Source organism: Mustelus asterias, unplaced genomic scaffold, assembly GCF_964213995.1.
Source record: "Mustelus asterias unplaced genomic scaffold, sMusAst1.hap1.1 HAP1_SCAFFOLD_116, whole genome shotgun sequence".
Classification (NCBI taxonomy): domain Eukaryota; kingdom Metazoa; phylum Chordata; class Chondrichthyes; order Carcharhiniformes; family Triakidae; genus Mustelus; species Mustelus asterias.
In genome coordinates, this window is record NW_027590156.1 from 356,298 (window position 1) to 373,440 (window position 17,143).

Genomic DNA, 17,143 nt, shown 5'->3' on the forward strand with positions numbered 1-17,143 from the left:
TTGTGGAATTGTCTACCACAGAAGGCTGTGGAATCCCAATCACTGAATATATTCAAGGAAGAGATAGATTTTATTTTAGATTTTAATGGCTTCAAGCGGTGTGGGGAGAATATGGTATTGAGATCGAGGATCAGCCATGATCATATTGAATGGTGGAGCAGACTCGAATGGCCTGCTCCTAGTTTCTATAGAGTACATTAACTTTATCCTGGATAGTAAATAGTCTTTTTCCTCCCACTACAGGCGTCTTGTCGCTCATCCGTCCTCGTTCTGAGGGTTGGCCGCGCTCTGAACAATCTTTCTCCACTGATTTCTCAGGTGCTCTCACTGCCTGTCCCATCGAGAGGCCGGTCCACATTCCGATATTATCCACCCATCTCGGGCCTTCCTTGTACACATTTTCCAGGAGTTTTATCTCACATTGGTCAATTAAAAATGCCTTTCACCAGGATGCTGTATCGCAAGTCTTTGTATTAACTAAAGATTTGGCAATACTTTGTCTCTGAAAGAAACCCCGTAACAGCCCTGAACATCACTGGCCTTTGAATGTGGAAGGAGCAATGTTACATCTATTCTGTCCATGGGATAAGATTTCAGATATAATTGTGACTGGAGACACTGAGACACACACACCCGAGTGAGTGTGGAAAGAGCTTTAACCAGTTACACAGCCTGAAAATACATCACACTATAGGGTAAGTAGATGGGAACGTGGGAATGATAAAGTATAATTTGGGGAAAAAGATTATCCGCATTGTTAGGAAGAATAGAAAATCAGCATTTTATTGAAATAGAGAGGCTGCAGAATTCCACAGTGGTCTCCTCGATGAGGGATATACTCAGCATGACCACTGTGACTGTGTCCTGTCAATGTACAGCTGCATTGCAGGGTCAGGATCATCTCTGAAGGAGCTGCCGGTTAGTCCCTTTTCCTCAGAGCCTTCACTACAATTAGAGAATGATGACAGCAAATAAAGAGGTCATTCAGCCCATCGTGTTCACACCCACACCAGCTTTCTGAGAGAGTGACACAGCCAGTCCCACTCCCCGGCCTCTCCCTCGTTACTCCCCGGCCTCTCCCTCGTTACTCCCCGGCCTCTCCCTCGATCACACCCCGGCCTCACCCTCACTCCCTCCCTGGCCTCTCCCTCGATCCCTCCCTGGACTCTCCCTCGGTCACTCCCCGGCCTCTCCCTCGGTCACTCCCCGGCCTCACCCTCGATCCCTCCCTGGCCTCTCCCTCGATCCCTCCCTGGCCTCTCCCTCGATCCCTCCCTGGCCTCACCCTCTATCCCTCCCTGGCCTCTCCCTCGGTCAGTGCACAGTCTTTCTCTCGTAACCCTGAACATTTTTTTTTCTCTTCAGATAATTATCCAGTTGTGTTTTGAAATCTTGTTTGAACCTTCCTCCTCCCCACACTGGGTCAGTGCACGCCAGGTTCTAACCACTCACTCTGGAAACGGGATTTCCTCAAATCACCATTGCTTATTTCACAAATCACCTTTAATTTGTGTCCTCTGCTTCTTAACCTTTTTGCCAATCAGAATAGTTTCTTCCTATCTACTCTGTCCAAATCCCTCTTGATTTTGAATATTTCTATCGAATCTCCTCTTCTCTATAGAGATCAGCCCCAGCTTTGCCAATCTACCCTCATAACTGAAGTTTCTCATCCCTGGAACCAGTCTCATGATTTTTTTCTGCATCCTCTACAATGTCTTCACCTCCTTCCTGTAGCGATCTATCCGGAGTTGGCCACAATGCTCCAGTTGAGGCTGAACCAATGTTTTATTCTGGTTCATCACAACTTCCTTTGTTATTCTCGGGAATTTGGACATCAGCCTTTCTCCTGTCAATATACAGCTGCCTTATGGGGTTGTAGTCACACATTTGAAAGAGCTGCCCATCAGCCCCACTCCCCTCCCCTTTCTCCAGAGCCCTGCTAACTTTACCTTCAACTGGAGATCCAATTCACTTCAGAAAGATGTATCTGAATCTGCTTCCATCCCCTTTCAGGCAGAACATTCCAGAACAAAATTAATTGAGAAATGAATGCCCCCAGTGGATTTTTCCCAATTATTTGATGCTACGTATTTAATTGTTGATCTTCTGTTTAATACATTTCCAGAGCAGATTTAAGGGAAAATGTTCATGACATCTTAGAGATGAACCACACGAAACACTGTCTGTTTGAAACAAAGCTGATTTATTTGATGTATTAAAATATTAAACTCCAGCCACATTACAGGAGTTAACATCAGCAAAATAAAAGCCAGAATTAATGTGATTCAATCCTAAATATGATCAACAGCAGCAACAAAAGCAGAATCCAACTCCTCTAGAGACACTGTCTGAGAGTCAGTGCAGACTCGATGGGCTGAATGGCCTCCTTCTGCACTGTAGGGATTCTATGAAAAGTAAAGTCAAGATTAAAATAAATAAAGATTCTCCAGCTAGTCACTAATCAGCCTTTTCCATTTTTCTGAAGTCACCTTATAATTATTTATCTCCTAAATTTGATGAATTAAACATAATCTGCAATTATATGATAAATGATCAGTTTTATACAAATTAATGAATCATGTCTTACTTTATAGTTGGATAATGCAGTGACCAGAACTGTGCTCAGTATTCTAGCTGTGTTCTAACTCGTCTTTTATCAGTTCTAACGTAATCTCCCTGCTCTTATATTCCAGGCCTCAGACAGGAAAGTGTCCCAAATGCCTTCTTGACCATCTGATCTCCATGTGCAGCCATCTTCAGGGATCAGTGGATATGCACTCCAAAGTCCCTCTGTTCCTCTATAATTCTCAACATCATCCCATGTATTGTTCATTCCCTTGTCTTGTTTACTCTCCCAAATTCAATCTCTCTCATTGATCCAGATTGAATTCTACTTGCTATTTTTGTGTTGACTCACCCCCCCAGTCCATTAATATCTTCCTGCTGTCCACAGCTTTATTCCTCATTGTCAACCATGGGAGAAACTTTTGTATCAGATGCAAACTTAGTAATCATTTTCCACACAGTTGAGCCGAAATTATTGACACATACCAGAAAACTGTGGAACACCACTGGAAACAGGCATCTTGGCATCATTCAGTCCTGGGTGTGATGAACAGCAGAATCCAACCCCTGCTGTTGCCTGTGAACTTGCTGGTGTTTCAGCAGGTTGTTTGACTGAGCGAATCCCTTCCCACACATGGAGCAGTTGAACGGCCTTTCCCCAGTGTGAACTCGCTGGTGTTTCAGCAGATTCTGTTTACTTTTAAATCTCTTCTCACAATCAGAACATTCAAAAGGTCTCTGATCAGTGTGAACAAGTTGGTGTGTAGTCAGGTGGGATGACTGAGTGAATCTCTTGCCGCACAGGGGGCAAGTGTAAGGTCTCTCTCCAGTGTGAACTCGCCGGTGTATCAGAAGGTCAGATGCATCAATGAATTCCTGACAACACACAGGGCAGGTGAACGGCCTCTCCCCAGTGTGAACTCGATGGTGTCTCAGAAGGTGGGCTAACCGAGTGAATCCCTTCCCACAGAGAGAGCAGGTGAATGGCCTCTCTCCAGTGTGAGTGTGCTGGTGTTTCAGAAGATCCTTTTTGCTTTTAAATGTTTTATCACATTCAGGACAATTGAAAGGTCTCTGATCAGTGTGAACAAATCGGTGTTTCAGGAGCTGGGATGAACAAGTGAATCCCTTCCCACACACGGAGCAGATGAACGGCCTCTCCCCAGTGTGAGTGCGTTGGTGAATCAGTAAATCCTTTTTACTTTTAAAGGTCTTCTCACAATCAGAACATTTAAATGGTCTCTGATCAGTGTGAACACTTTGGTGTGTCAGGAGGTGGGATGACTGAGTGAATCCCTTACCACACATGTTGCAGATGAATGGCCTCTCCCCAGTGTGAGTGCGTTGGTGAATCAACAAATCCTTTCTGCTTTTAAAGCTCTTCCCACACTCACAACATTTAAACGGTCTCTGATCAGAGTGAACCTGGTGGTGAGTCCGGAGGTTTGATAAAGCATTAAATCCCTTCCCACATTGAAGACAGGTGAATGGCCTCTCACCAGTATGAACATGCTGGTGTGTGTACAGGCTGGATGACTGAGTGAATCCCTTCCCACACACACAGCAGGTGAATGGTCTCTCCCCAGTGTGAATACGTCGATGGGTTTCCAATTCAGATGGGTAATTGAATCCCGTCCCACAGTCCGCACATTTCCACGGTTTCTCCATGATTATTGACAGGCTATCGGGTGTAGGCGGGATGCAGATTTGAGCTCACTATCAGATCAGCCATGATGTTATTAAATGGCGGAACTGGCCCGTGGGGCCGAATGGCCTATTGCTGCTCCTTGTTCACATGGTGCAGGTGTCCTCCTGTCTCTCCAGGTTATATCATCAGTTGAAACCAGGTCCACACACAGAACACGAGTATGGTGTCTACCTGATGTAAATGTGCTATTTCTTTTCACGCTGTGTGACTGGTTAAAGCTCTGTTCCAGCTGACTGTGGAAAAATAACTGAGATGTCTGTGTCTCGGGGCTTTTCCAGTCACACTGATGTTGAATAATTTCCCAAAGACAAAATAGGCAAACATTTCTCCTTCCACATTCATAGGCCTTTGATATTCAGATCCTGAAGAATCATGTGACACTGTCAGATCCCGAGATGTTTGGTTTGAATCGCCCGTCTGCAGATATTCTGGAAAAGGAGTTTACATTGAATTACTTTGAATACACAAGACACAAACAAGCCATTCAGTTTAATTCTTTATACTTGACACATCGTCTCCTGTCCCATAGACCTCATCTCAGCCTTTCAGTTGATTTTTCTATTTCTTTTTCTCTCGTGTGTTACTCCCATTTCCTTTTGAAACAATCTCAGCACTTTCCTCAACTCATTTCTATGGTAATTCTAAACCTGTGAGTGATGAAATTTGTCCTTATTGCCTTCTTGGATTTATTAGTAACTATCTGGCATTTATGACTCTTTGTTCATTGATCATTCCTTCTTTTAGACTCTGTCACGAGTGGAAACATTCTCTCTACATTTCCCCTGTCCAAGCCACTAATAATTTTAAAGACTTCTATCAGGTCACTGCTCCATAGGAAAAACCTTCAATCCATTTAACCTTTCCTGAAAGCTGTAATCTCTGTTGACAAACATCATCACAGTCAATGCAGAATAGAAATCACAGAGAGACAAACATTCCTCTTGGAGTTGAGTTTTCTGTGTGCAAATCGTCAATTTGTAACAATGTGTAAAAGCAGTTTTCAAACATCTTTCAGTGTCAATCCACAATAGAAATGCTGAACAGACAATTCACTTTCCTCCAATCCCAGGTTTCTCCCTCCCTCTCCTCTGTCTGGGTTCAGTTCTCCAGCTCCTGTCTGCAGACTGACAATAAAACCAATGGGTCTTATTGGGGGTGTTGGGTCTCCAGCGGGTGTTTGTGAATCCTCCCCGCCCACCTCCCAGGGTTTCCTTCCTTCCCAGAGATCAGAGTCCTCATTGATTTGAGGCCAAAGTGTAACCTCTTATTTATTGTCCCCCTCCCCCATCCTCTGATGTGAACCATCCTCCAGTGGCTGAGCCAGGATGGGGCCGTTAACCTGGGCCTGTTCCAGGGAGGGAGGGAGAAGCCCCGCAGCTGCAAACCAGGGAGCTGACAATGATTCTGAAGGGTGTGCAGATCCACAAATTGTTTCCAAATCCTCCCCAATGTCCAGCCACCTGCAGTCCCTGCGGTAAAGCCAGGGCCTGTTTCCTGGGCCAGAAGTTGGTGCTCTTTCCAGTGCAGCCGTGGTTTCCATTCCCACCCTGTGCTCACAATCTCCTCCTGAACCCTCCCCAATACCATGATTGACACTGAGCATGCTCAGAGCGTGCACCCACACCACCTGATGTGGAGATGCCGGTGTTGGACTGGGTGAGTCACCTGATGAAGGGGCGGAGCTCCGAAAGCTCGTGATTCCAAATAAATCTGTTAGATGTGAACCTGGTGTTGTGACTTCTTACTGTGCAGACCACACCTGCGCAGTGCGTTCCCAGGCTCCCCAGCGCCTTATCATCTTTGCGCATGCTCCACTCCCAGCCTGGGCCCGCCCCTCATTCACTCCGATTCGTTGGAGGACCAGCCGCTCCCGTTCGGTCCTTCAGCCCCGCCCCTCATTCACTCCGATTGGTTGGAGGATCAACCGCTCCCGCTCCGTCCTCCAGCCCCGCCCCCTCTTCCTATTGGTCCGGAGCTGCCGTCAATCAGTCCCCGGGCATTGTGATGTGGAGCATGCGCAGTGCCTGCGACAGACGGTAAGGCGCTCGAGCGAGCAGGTTTTAAATGGAGATTTTTACAAAGATCCAGTGCGGATCCAGAGCCCGAAATAAAACCGGAAACATAAATGGAGTTGGCGGGTGGATGGTGAGGCTTTATAAACACCCGGTGTCGGCCACAAACCCTCAATTTGCAAAGCAAATTCCTCGGGCCTTCCGAAGGCTTCAGACCCGAGTTCACATCCGCCATCTTTATAGGGATCCACGTATTGCAAAGCGCATGCGCATCCGCCATCTTTGTTGAGGTAAATTGGAATAACGCATGCGCAGCCACCATACTTCTTGAGGGTGAAATCAAATGAATAACCCACTGGAGACAAAAAAAATCAGACAGTTTGTTATAAAATCAATGTGTTGTTGTAAAACCGGAAGTTAGGGTTACAGCCAACAACAACTTCTATTTATATAACACCATTAATATCAGGGTGGTTAGCACTGCTGCCTCACAGCTCCAGGGACTCAGGTTCAATTCCAGCCTTGGGTCACTGTGCAGAGTTTGCACGTTATCCCTCTGACTGTGGGTTTCCTCTGGATGCTCTGGTTTTCTCCCACCGCCCAAAGATGTGATGCTTAGGGGAATTGGCCATGCTATATTGCCCCTTCGTGTACAAAGATGTGCAGGTAAGGTGGGTTAGAGGTGTAGATCAGGGGTAAAATATTCAGAGTTGGTCCAGACTTGATGGGCCAAATGGTTTCCTTCTGCATGGTAGGAATCCTTGTGCAGTGAAGGTCTAGTCACTAATGGTGGAGTGATTAAAAAATGGAATGTGTCGGAAGCCAGAATCAGAGCAGTACTAGAGGTGATTCCAGAGATGGGGAGGAACAGGCCTTGGAGTGATTTGTATAAATTAGTTGTAAGGATGCATGAAAAATATGCAACATTTCATTTGGATCTCATAGAATCCCACAGTGCAGAAGGAGGCCATTGGGCCCATCGAATCTGCATTGACCACAATCCCACCCAGGCCCTATCACCGTTACCCATGCATTTATCCTAGCTAGACCCCCCCCACACACACACACAAACACTCAGGGTTAATTTAGCATTGCCAATCTACTTAATCCGCACCTGTTTGGACAGTGGGAGGAAACTGGAGCACCCGGAGGAAACTCATGCAGACACAGGGAGAACGTGCAAACTCCACACAGACAGTGAACCAAGCTGGGAATCAAACTCGGGTTCCTGGTGCTGTGAGGCAGCAGTGCTAACCACTGTCCCACCGTGCCGCCCTCAGCTCAGGGAGGAGGGAGAGTGTGTGGGACATAGATTTACTGTTTTGGGAAACCAGAGCAGAAAAGTTGTTCCTTAGAAATTAGACTTGTCTGATCAGAATTTCTATCCTGGACTGACAGTAGTTTTGTAAACTCCTTTTGCAGGATATTTGAAGGGGAAAATTTACAGTCCGCAAAATGGAATCAAGTTTCACACCAAGATTTAACAGTTGCTCAATTCACCAGCACCTGAACACTATCAGCCTTTGAATGTGGAGTGCGGGAAAAGATTTCAAACTTCAGTGTGACTGGAAAAGCACCGAGAGAGAGACACACCCGAGTGAGAGTTTTCCAGTGAACTGACTGTGGAAAGAGCTTTAACCAGTTACACAGCCTGAAAAAACATCTCACCATTCACAGCAATGTGAATCTGTGCATGTGTTCTGTGTGTGGACGAGGCTTCAACTAATCACCAAATATGGAGAGACATGATGATATTGACACGATAGAAAAACCGTGGATATGTGGGGACTGTGGGAAAGCATTCACTTGCCCATCCAAACTGGAAACTCATCGACGCACCCACACTGGGGAGAGACCCTTCACCTGCCCCGTGTGTTGGAAGGAATTTACTCAATCATCCTGCCTAACATTACACCAGCGAGTTCACACTGGAGAGAGACCGTACACTTGCTCTGTGTGTGGGAAGGGATAACCTACAGTTACACAGGAGAGTTCACACCGGAGAGAGGCCGTTCACCTGCGCCGTGTGTGGGAAGCGATTCATTAATTCATCCAACCTCGTGACACACCAGAGAGTTCACACTGAGGAGAGGCCGTTCAGTTGCACTGACTGTGGAAAGAGCTTCAGACATTCATCCAGCCTCAAAGCACATCAGCGACTTCACACTGGGGAGAGACCATTCACCTGCTCAGAGTGTGGGAAGGGATTCACTACCTCCTCCCACCTGGTGACACACCAGCGACTTCACAAGTGAGTGCAGGGAGTGGATTCTGCTGTACTTGCTGCTGTTAATCACATCCAGGAGTGAGCCACATTCATTCTGACATTTGAGGTTTGTTTCTGCTGATGTTAATAATCCCTGTAGGTGGGCTGCAGGTTAATATTCTCGATCTAGAGCAGATTGTGTTTTTGGGGTTGCAGTTTCCCTTTAAGAACCGCTGTCTGTGATCTTTCCCCATCATTCAGGAACTCTCATCACAGATTCTTTACAGTACAGAAGGAGGCTATTCAGCCCATCAAGTCTGCACTGGCTCACTGAAGGAGCTTAATCCCATTCCCCTGCCATACCCCTGTAACCTTGCACACTTTCTTTTCAGATAACAATCCAATTCTCTTTTGAGTACCTTGATCAAACCTGCCTCCACTGCCTTCACAGGAAGTTTATTCCAGACTCCAACCACCCAGTAGGTGAAAATAATTTTCCTCACATCACTTTGACTCTGTTTTCCCCATTAAGGTAGGTCTGTGCCCTCTAGTTCTTGATGTTCTCTTGGTGGGAACATTTTCTCACTATTTCACCTGCCCAATTCCTCAGGATCTTGAATACCTGTATCAACCTCCTCTCGACCATCTTCAATCAGACAATTAACATTTATTTCTTCTGATGTTAATCTCTAACTGACCTGGAACTTAATATTCTGACATCTGTTAAATAAATCAGCTTTGTTTCAAACACACGGTGTGTTAAATCCTTGATTTCTCCAGGATAAGAGATTAATTGATGTCCTGTTACTGACTTCTGTTTTTTGGATCTTTTCTCCTTTCTAACTCTAGATTATTTCAGTCTCAGACCTTCAGTTACACTGATTTTTAAAAATTTGATTTATTGTCACAAGTATTAGCATAAAGTGAAAAGTATTGTTTCTCATCATGGACAAGTCCCAGCTCCCTATACCTTTCAGAGTGTCTCTCCCAGCCTTGAGATCCAGGGAAGTTTTCAGTATTTAAAAACAGAAAATACTGGAAATTATAATCCATACTTTTCCAAGTGTCAGTTGATTGTGTCCCAGATTATTGGCTTTTCCCCACCGCTGATGTTAAACAGATTGTTCTGTAATTGCTGTGTTTTTGAACAGGGATGTAACATTTACACTCTCTGTCCTTTGTCACTACGACTCGAGAAGGATTGGAAGATTGTGGCCAGAGCTCCACAAGCTCCATGTGAAGGACAGTGTGTGTCAGAGTGCAGCAGTCCCTCAATGTCAGACTGCAGTGTCAGCCTAGATAATGTGCTCAGCTTGATGAGTATTTCCTGTTGTTATTGATGTGGATCATTCAGAAACAATGGACTCTGATGATGTCATCCAGTCCTGCTGCGATGATGTCATAGAGACTATTACATCACAGCAGAGCCTTAGTGGTGAAAACAGTTTTGTTCCAGATGGGAGGTGATGGCCCAATGGTATTATCCCTGGACTTAATCCATAAACTCAGTTTATGTTCTGGGGACCGGGTTCAAATCCCACCACAGCAAGTGGTGTAATTTGAACAAAGAACAAGAAAAAAGAAAATTATAGCACAGGAACAGGCTCTTTGGCCCTCCAAGCCTGCACTGATTATGCTGCCCGTCTGAACTAAAAAGGCCTCCGGGGACCATATCCCTCTATTCCCATTTTATTCATGCATTTGTCCAGGTGTCCCTTAAAAGTCACTATCATATCTGCTTCCACTACCTCCCCCAGCAGCGAGTTCCAGGCACCTGCCACTCTTTGTAAAAAAAAAACTTGCCTCGTACATTTAATTCAATAAAAATAATTGAATTCAATAAAAAAAAATCAGGATTAAGAATCTACTGCTGACCATGAAACCATTGTCAATTGTCAGAAAAAACCATTTGGTTCAGTAAAGCAAAAAGTAAAGTTTATTTATTAGTCACAAGTAGGCTGACATTAACAGTGCAGTGAAGTTACTGTGAAATTCCCCTGGTCGCCACACTCCGGCATTTGTTCAAGTCAATTCACCGAACCAGCATGTCTTTCAGACTGTGGGAGGAAACCGGAGCACCCGGAGGAAACTCACGCAGACACGCAGAGAACGTGCAAACTCCTCACAGACAGTGACCCAAGCCGGGAATCGAACCCGGGTCCCTGGCGCTGTGAGGCAACAGTGCTAACCACTGTGCCACCCCATGAATGTCCGTTTGGGGTAGGAAAGCTGCTGTCCTTACCTGTCTGGCCTACATGTGACTCCAGAGCCATAGCAATGTGGTTGACTGTCAACTGCCCTCTGAAATGGCCCAGTAAGCCACTCAGTTCGATGGTAACTGGGGATGGGCAATAAATGCTGGCCATGCAGTGACGCCCATGTCCCACAAATGCATAAAAAATCCTCACAGTTTAAATTCACACAGACATTCTGTCTCCTTTTGTAATTACCACTCACTTCACCCGTTTAAAAAAAAATCAGAAATTACCCACAAAAAATATTTTAATTTCTCAGATTTTCTTGACATATCAGTAGAAATGGACGTCAATGAACATAATTCATTCCTGGATGTGATTTACAGTAAAATCCAGTCACTGATTATTTGTGAACTCGCTGGTGACTCATCAGGGTGGATGAGCGAGTGAATCTCTTCCCACACACGAAGCAGGTGAATGGTCTCTCCCCAGTGTGAATTCGCTGGTGTCTCTGCAGGGTGGCTGATTGAGTGAATCCTTTCTCACACTGCAAACAGATGAACGGCTTCTCCCCAGTGTGAACCCGCTGGTGTGCAGTCAGTTGACATAATTGTCTAAACCCAGTCCCGCAGTGAGAGCACCTGAACGGTCTCTCGTCAGTGTGAACAAGCTGATGGCGCATCAGGTCCACAGAACCTTTATAGCATTTCTCACAGTCAGCACATTTAAAAGGTCTCTCGTCAGTGTGAACTTGCTGGTGTTTCAGCAGAGTGGACGAATCGCTGAATCCCTTCCCACATTTGGAGCAGGTGAATGTTCTCTCCCCTGTGTGAACTCGATGGTGTTGTCGAAGCCCTGATGATCGAGTGAATCTCTTCCCACATTTGCAACAGATGAACGGCTTCTCCCCAGTGTGAATTCGCTGATGTGCAGTGAGTTCAGATGATTGTCTGAACCCAGTCTCACAGTGAGAGCATCTGAAGGGTCTCTCGTCAGTGTGAACATGCTGATGTCGCATTAGGTTCTGAGAACTTTTATAGCACTTCCCACAGTCCAGGCATTTAAACGGTCTCTCATCAGTGTGAACTTGCTGATGTTTCAGCAGAGTGGATGAATCAGTAAATCCCTTCCCACACTTGGAGCAGGTGAATGGCCTCTCCCCAGTGTGAATTCGGTGGTGTTGTTGCAGCCCAGATGATCGAGTGAATCCCTTCCCACACTCGGGGCAGGTAAATGGCTTCTGCGCATTATGAACACGCTGGTGCCTCAACAGGTTGGATGACCAAGTGAATCCCTTCCCACACTCAGGGCAGGTGAATGGCCTCTCCCCAGTGTGACAGGGCTGATGAGTTTCCAGCTCAGACAGGGATCTGAATCCCTGCTCACAGTCCCCAGATTTCCACGGTTTATCTACACTGTGAACGTTGCTGTTTTCTTGCATGTTAAAAACCCGATGATATTCAGATCCTGATGTGATGTTTGGTTTCAGTTTCCCTGACTGCAAATCTTCCCCTTCTAACGCCCTGTGAAACTGATTTAAGACAGAAAAAAGGGAGTGAGAGAGAACTCTCAAAAACAGAAAGGCAGGTTGTGAAATTGAGCTGGTTTTAGTGCCAATTTCCCACCCCCTCCCCGAATCCTTTGATTCCCTGAAAGATCTCTCCAGCTCTGGGCTAGAATTTTCCTCCATTTTAATCCTGGGAAAACTGCAGTTATTGTCACCGCTCTCTGCTACAAATTCCACCCACTGACTCCATCCCTCTCCTCGGAAACTGTCTGAGACTGAGCCAGTCTGTTCACATAGCAAAATATTTCACCCAACCTGAGAATCTGACCACAAATCCACATCATTACCAAGACCAGTTCCACCTCAGTAACATCACCCAACTCCAGTCTCCTCTCAGTTCATCTGCGGCTGAAACCGTCACCCATTCCTTTGTTTTGTTTTAATTTATTATTGTCACATGTATTAACATACAGTGAAAAGTATTGTTTCCTGTGTGCTATACAGACAAAGCATACCGTTCATAGAGAAGGAAACGAGACTGTAGTGCTACAGTTATAGCTAGGGTGGAAAGAAAGATCAACTTAATGCAACGTAGGTCCATTCAAAAGTCTGATGGCAGCAGGGAAGAAGCTGTCCTCGAGTCGGTTGGTACGTGACCTCAGACTTTTGTATCTCTTTCCCGACGGAAGAAGGTGGAAGAGAGAATGTCGGGGGTGCGTGGAGTCCTTAATTAAGCTGGCTGCTTTAGCAAGGCAGCAGAAAGTGTAGACAGAGTCAGTGGATGGGAGGCTGGTTTGAGTGATGGATTGGGCTACATTCATGACCTTCTGTAGTTCCTTGCGGTCTTGGGCAGAGCAGGAGCCATACCAAGCTGATGCTAATTCTTTCTATGGTGCATCTGTAAAAGTTGGTGAAAGTCACAGCTAACATGCCAAATTTCATAGTCATACAGGTTTACCGCATGGAAACAGGCCCTGAGGCCCAACTTGCCATGCTGCGCTTTTTTAAAAACCGCTAAGCTAGTCCCAATTGCCCGCAATTGGCCCTCATCCCTCTATACCCATCTTACCCATGGAACTGTCTAAACGTTTTTTAAAAGACAACATTGTACCCGCCTCTACTCCTACCTCTGGCAGTTTGTTCCAGACACTCGCCACCCTCTGCGTGAAAAAATTGCCCCTCTGGACACTTTTGTATTTCTCCCCTCTCAACTTAAACCTATGCCCTCTAGTTTTAGACTCCCCTACCTTTGGGAAAAGATATTGACTATCTAGCTCATCTATGCCTCTCATTATTTTATAGACCTCTATAAGATCACCCCTCAGCCTTCTACGCTCCAGAGAAAAAAAGTCCCAGTCTATTCAGCTCTCCTTATAACTCAAACCATCAAGTCCCGGTAGCATCCTAGTAAATCTCTTCTGCACTCTTTCGAGTTTAATAATATCCTTTCTATAATAGGGTGACCAGAACTGAACACAGTATTCCAAGTGTGGCCTAACCAATGTCTTGTACAACTTCAACAACTCCTGTATTCAATGTTCTGACCAATGAAACCACGCATGCCGAATGCCTTCTTCACCACTCTGTCCACCTGTGACTCCACTGTCAATGAGCTATGAACCTGTACCCTGAGATCTCTTTGTTCTGTAACTCTCCCCAGTGGCCTACCATTAACTGAGTAAGTCCTGCCCTGGTTCAATCGACCAAAATGCATCACCTCACCTTTATCTAAATTAAACTTCATCTGCCATTTGTCAGCTCACTGACCCAATTGATCAAGATCCCGTTGCAATCCGAGATAACCTTCTTCACTGTCCACTATGCCACCAATCTTGGTGTCATCTGCAAACTTACAAACCATGCCTCCTATATTCTCATCCAAATCATTAATATAAATGACAAAAAACAGTGGACCCAGCACCGAACCCTGAGGCACTCCGCTGGTCACAGGTCTCCAGTTTGGAAAACAACCTTCTACAACTACCCGCTGGCTTCTGTCATCAAGATAATTTTGTATCCATTTAGCTACCTCACCCTGGATCCCGTGAGATTTTCCTTAGTCTTCTGAGAAAGTAGAGGCGTTGGTGGGCTTTCTTAACTACAGTGTTGGCTTGGGGGGACCAGAACAGGTTGTTAATGATCTGGGCACCTAAAAACATGAAGCTTTCGACCATTTCTACTTCATCCCCGTTGATGTAGACAGGGCACTTTCTCCACTATGCTTTCTGAAGTCGATGACAATCTCCTTCATTTTGTTGACATTGAGGGAGAGATTATTGTTGTCGCACCAGTTCACCAGATTCTCGATCTCATTCCTGTACTCTGTCTCGTCATTGTTGGAGATCCGACCCACTACGGTGGTGTCACCAGCAAACCTGAAAATCGAGTTGGAGGGAAATTTAGCCACACAATCATAGGTGTATAAGGAGTATAGTAAGGGCTGCGAACACAGCCTTGTGGGGCATCGGTGTTGAGGATGATCGTGGAGGAGGTGTTGTTGCCTATCCTTACTGATTGTGGTCTGTGGGTTAGGAAGTTCAGCATCCAGTCGCAGAGGGAGGAGCCGAGGTCCAAGCCACAGAGTTTGGAGATGGGTTTCGTGGGAATAATGATGTTGAAGGCTGAACTGTAGTCAATAAATAGGAGTCTGACATAGCTGTCTTTGTAATCTCGATGTTCCAGGGTTGAGTGCAGGGCCAGGGAATTGGCATCTGCTGTGGATTTGTTGGGCGGTAGGCGAACTGTATTGGATCCAGGCAGTCCGAGAGGCTAACCTTTTGAAGCACTTCATAATGATGGATGTTAGACCCACCGGACGAGAGCCATTAAGGCACGCTGCTTGGCTTTTCTTTCGTACTGAGATGATGGTCATCTTCTTGAAGCAGATAGGACCTCAGATTGTGGTAAAGAGAGGTTGATGATGTCTGCGAATACCCCATGCCAGCTGATCCATGCAGGTTCTGAGTGCTTGTTACCATCAGACTTAATAATTCTAACACACCCCTGGCCGGTCTCCCTCACTCAACCTGTCTATTAACTTGAGGTCATCACAATTCTGCTGCCCACGTGTTTACTCATTCCAAACCTTGTTCACCCACCACCCCTGCGCTACAAAGGCTGTTTATGAATCAACATTTTAAATTTCTCATCCTTGTTCTCAAGTCCCTCCATGGTTTCACCCCTCCCCATGTCTGTAATCTCCTCTCGCCTCACAACCCTCCAATATCTCTGCATTCCTTTCATTCCGGCTTCCTCAGCATTCACAGTTTTAATCACTCCATCATACGTGTCCCAGTTACCAAGGCCATAATCTTTGGAATTTCCCCCTAAACTGCTCCCCCTCTGTATCTTCCTTCCCCACCTTTAAGATACTCATTAAAACTACCTCTTTAACCAAGCCTTTACCCTTCCACCCTCATGTCTGCTCACATGACTCTATGTCAAATGTTGCTTTATAACACACCTGAGAAACACCTCAGAATGTTCCAGTACATGAACGATGCTGTATAAATACACATTGTAATTATTGATTTGGAGATGTATCACTGTCCCTTCATCATCACTGGGTGAATAGCCTGTAACTCTTGACCTAAAGGGGAGCACCTTCACCACATGGACTGCAGCTGTTCAAGAAGATAAAACATAATCTTCTCCACAGGTAATTTCATAGAAACCCTACAGCACGAAAAGAGGCCATTCGGCCCATCGAGTCTGCACCAACCACAATCCCACCCAGGCCCTATCCCCATATCCCTACATATTTTACCCGCTAATCCCTCTAACCCAGGACACTAAGGGGCAATTTTTTTTTAGCATTGCCAATCAACCTAACCTGCACATCTTTGGACTATGGGAGGAAACCGGAGCTCCCGGAGGAAACCCACGCAGACACGAGGAGACAGTGACACAAGCCGGGAATCGAACCCAGGTCCCTGGAGCTGTGAAGCAGCAGTGCTAACCACTGTGCTCCCGCGCCGCCCGTTTTGGGGATGGGAAATATTTTCTGTTGGTCTTGTTAGTGAAAAGACAGGGTAGTGGGATGAGCTGATTCCCTTGTAGAGAACCAGCAAATGCATGACGGGTTAGTCATTTTCTGTAGTGCAATAATTCAATGTTTCTGTGGCTTAATGAAAAAGAGACCAATTCTGGAGGCCAGGAACTAACTTCTGGAATCAATGCCCACTGCCTCCTATGGAGGTGGTGGCTGCACATGCGTCCTGTTGCCCATTGCCCCCTATAAAGATGGCCACCGCCCTGCTGTCCATTGCCCCAATAAATATGGCGGTCACGCTGCCCATTTTTCTCGAAAGATGGAGACTGCAAAATCGGTCAGGCAGGGCCTCGGGCGTCTTATTTGTGGTTTTAAGCTAATATCCGATGTTTATGAAAGCTCCGCTTCCTATACCGGGTGTTTATGAGTCCTCCCTTTTGACTCTCAGGCTCCATTTAATCTCACTCACCCGGTGTCTACAATCAGTTTCTGGTCTCCCTGCTGCTCCGACACCACCCCATCCGACCACTGCCTGCACCGCACTGCGCATGCTCCAGTCAGAGAGGCACTGAGCCTGCGCAATGATCTCCTGTATTGAAGATAGGGTATCGTCACCCTCTCGGTGCACGCTGGGTAATAGCACCGCCATTGCCACTTGATATTGTCAAATACAAATACATCTTTTGTGGTCCATGATCATAATGACTGGCCTGGCCGAGAATGGCTTACTCCTGTTCCTATTTTCTATGAAAATATATTTAAACAGGCTTATTTTAAATTACTTAACACCTTTCTTGAAATAGTGTGCACAGTGTAATTACCACAATCATTTGTCAGTCTGGAAATTTAAACCTGCTGTTTCACTTTCAGTCAGGAACACGTCCCAGTTTCACACTAATCTTTGATTTGACAGCACATTTCCAGCCTTCACCGTTGTTCAAAATTTTTGCAAACTCTTG

General features: G+C 45.8%; 3 protein-coding genes across 3 annotated transcripts in view; 1 reads left to right on the top strand and 2 right to left on the bottom strand.

The window, feature by feature from the left end:
• The window catches only part of LOC144484582 (uncharacterized), a 102,325-nt gene that overhangs the window by 65,022 nt on the left and 20,160 nt on the right, over positions 1–17,143 (top strand). Inside the window, exon 5 of the mRNA XM_078203064.1 lies at positions 8,252–8,536. Coding sequence (XP_078059190.1) covers positions 8,252–8,536 — 285 coding nt within the window. The remainder of the gene's footprint in view (positions 1–8,251; positions 8,537–17,143) is intronic.
• On the bottom strand, positions 920–4,233 carry LOC144484568 (uncharacterized). Its single transcript, XM_078203055.1, has 2 exons — positions 3,618–4,233; positions 920–945 (listed from the first exon to the last, which is right to left on the bottom strand). Exons 1-2 carry the CDS (start codon positions 4,231–4,233, stop codon positions 920–922), a joined length of 642 nt encoding a protein of 213 aa, XP_078059181.1.
• Positions 10,647–16,704, bottom strand: LOC144484589 (uncharacterized). The gene is made up of 2 exons (XM_078203069.1): positions 16,654–16,704; positions 10,647–12,209 (listed from the first exon to the last, which is right to left on the bottom strand). Exon 2 carries the CDS (start codon positions 12,125–12,127, stop codon positions 11,090–11,092), a length of 1,038 nt encoding a protein of 345 aa, XP_078059195.1. The 5' UTR covers positions 12,128–12,209; positions 16,654–16,704; the 3' UTR covers positions 10,647–11,089.

Excerpts from the sequence above, each read along its gene's own strand:
- LOC144484568 (XM_078203055.1), bottom strand. The coding sequence starts at position 4,233 with ATGGAGAAACCGTGGAAATGTGCGGACTGTGGGACGGGATTCAATTAC. Across the intron at positions 946-3,617 it reads ACCTTTCAATTGTCCTGAAT|TGAAGGCTCTGAGGAAAAGG; the intron begins GTGATAAAACAT and ends CTCTAATTGTAG.
- LOC144484589 (XM_078203069.1), bottom strand. The coding sequence starts at position 12,127 with ATGCAAGAAAACAGCAACGTTCACAGTGTAGATAAACCGTGGAAATCT.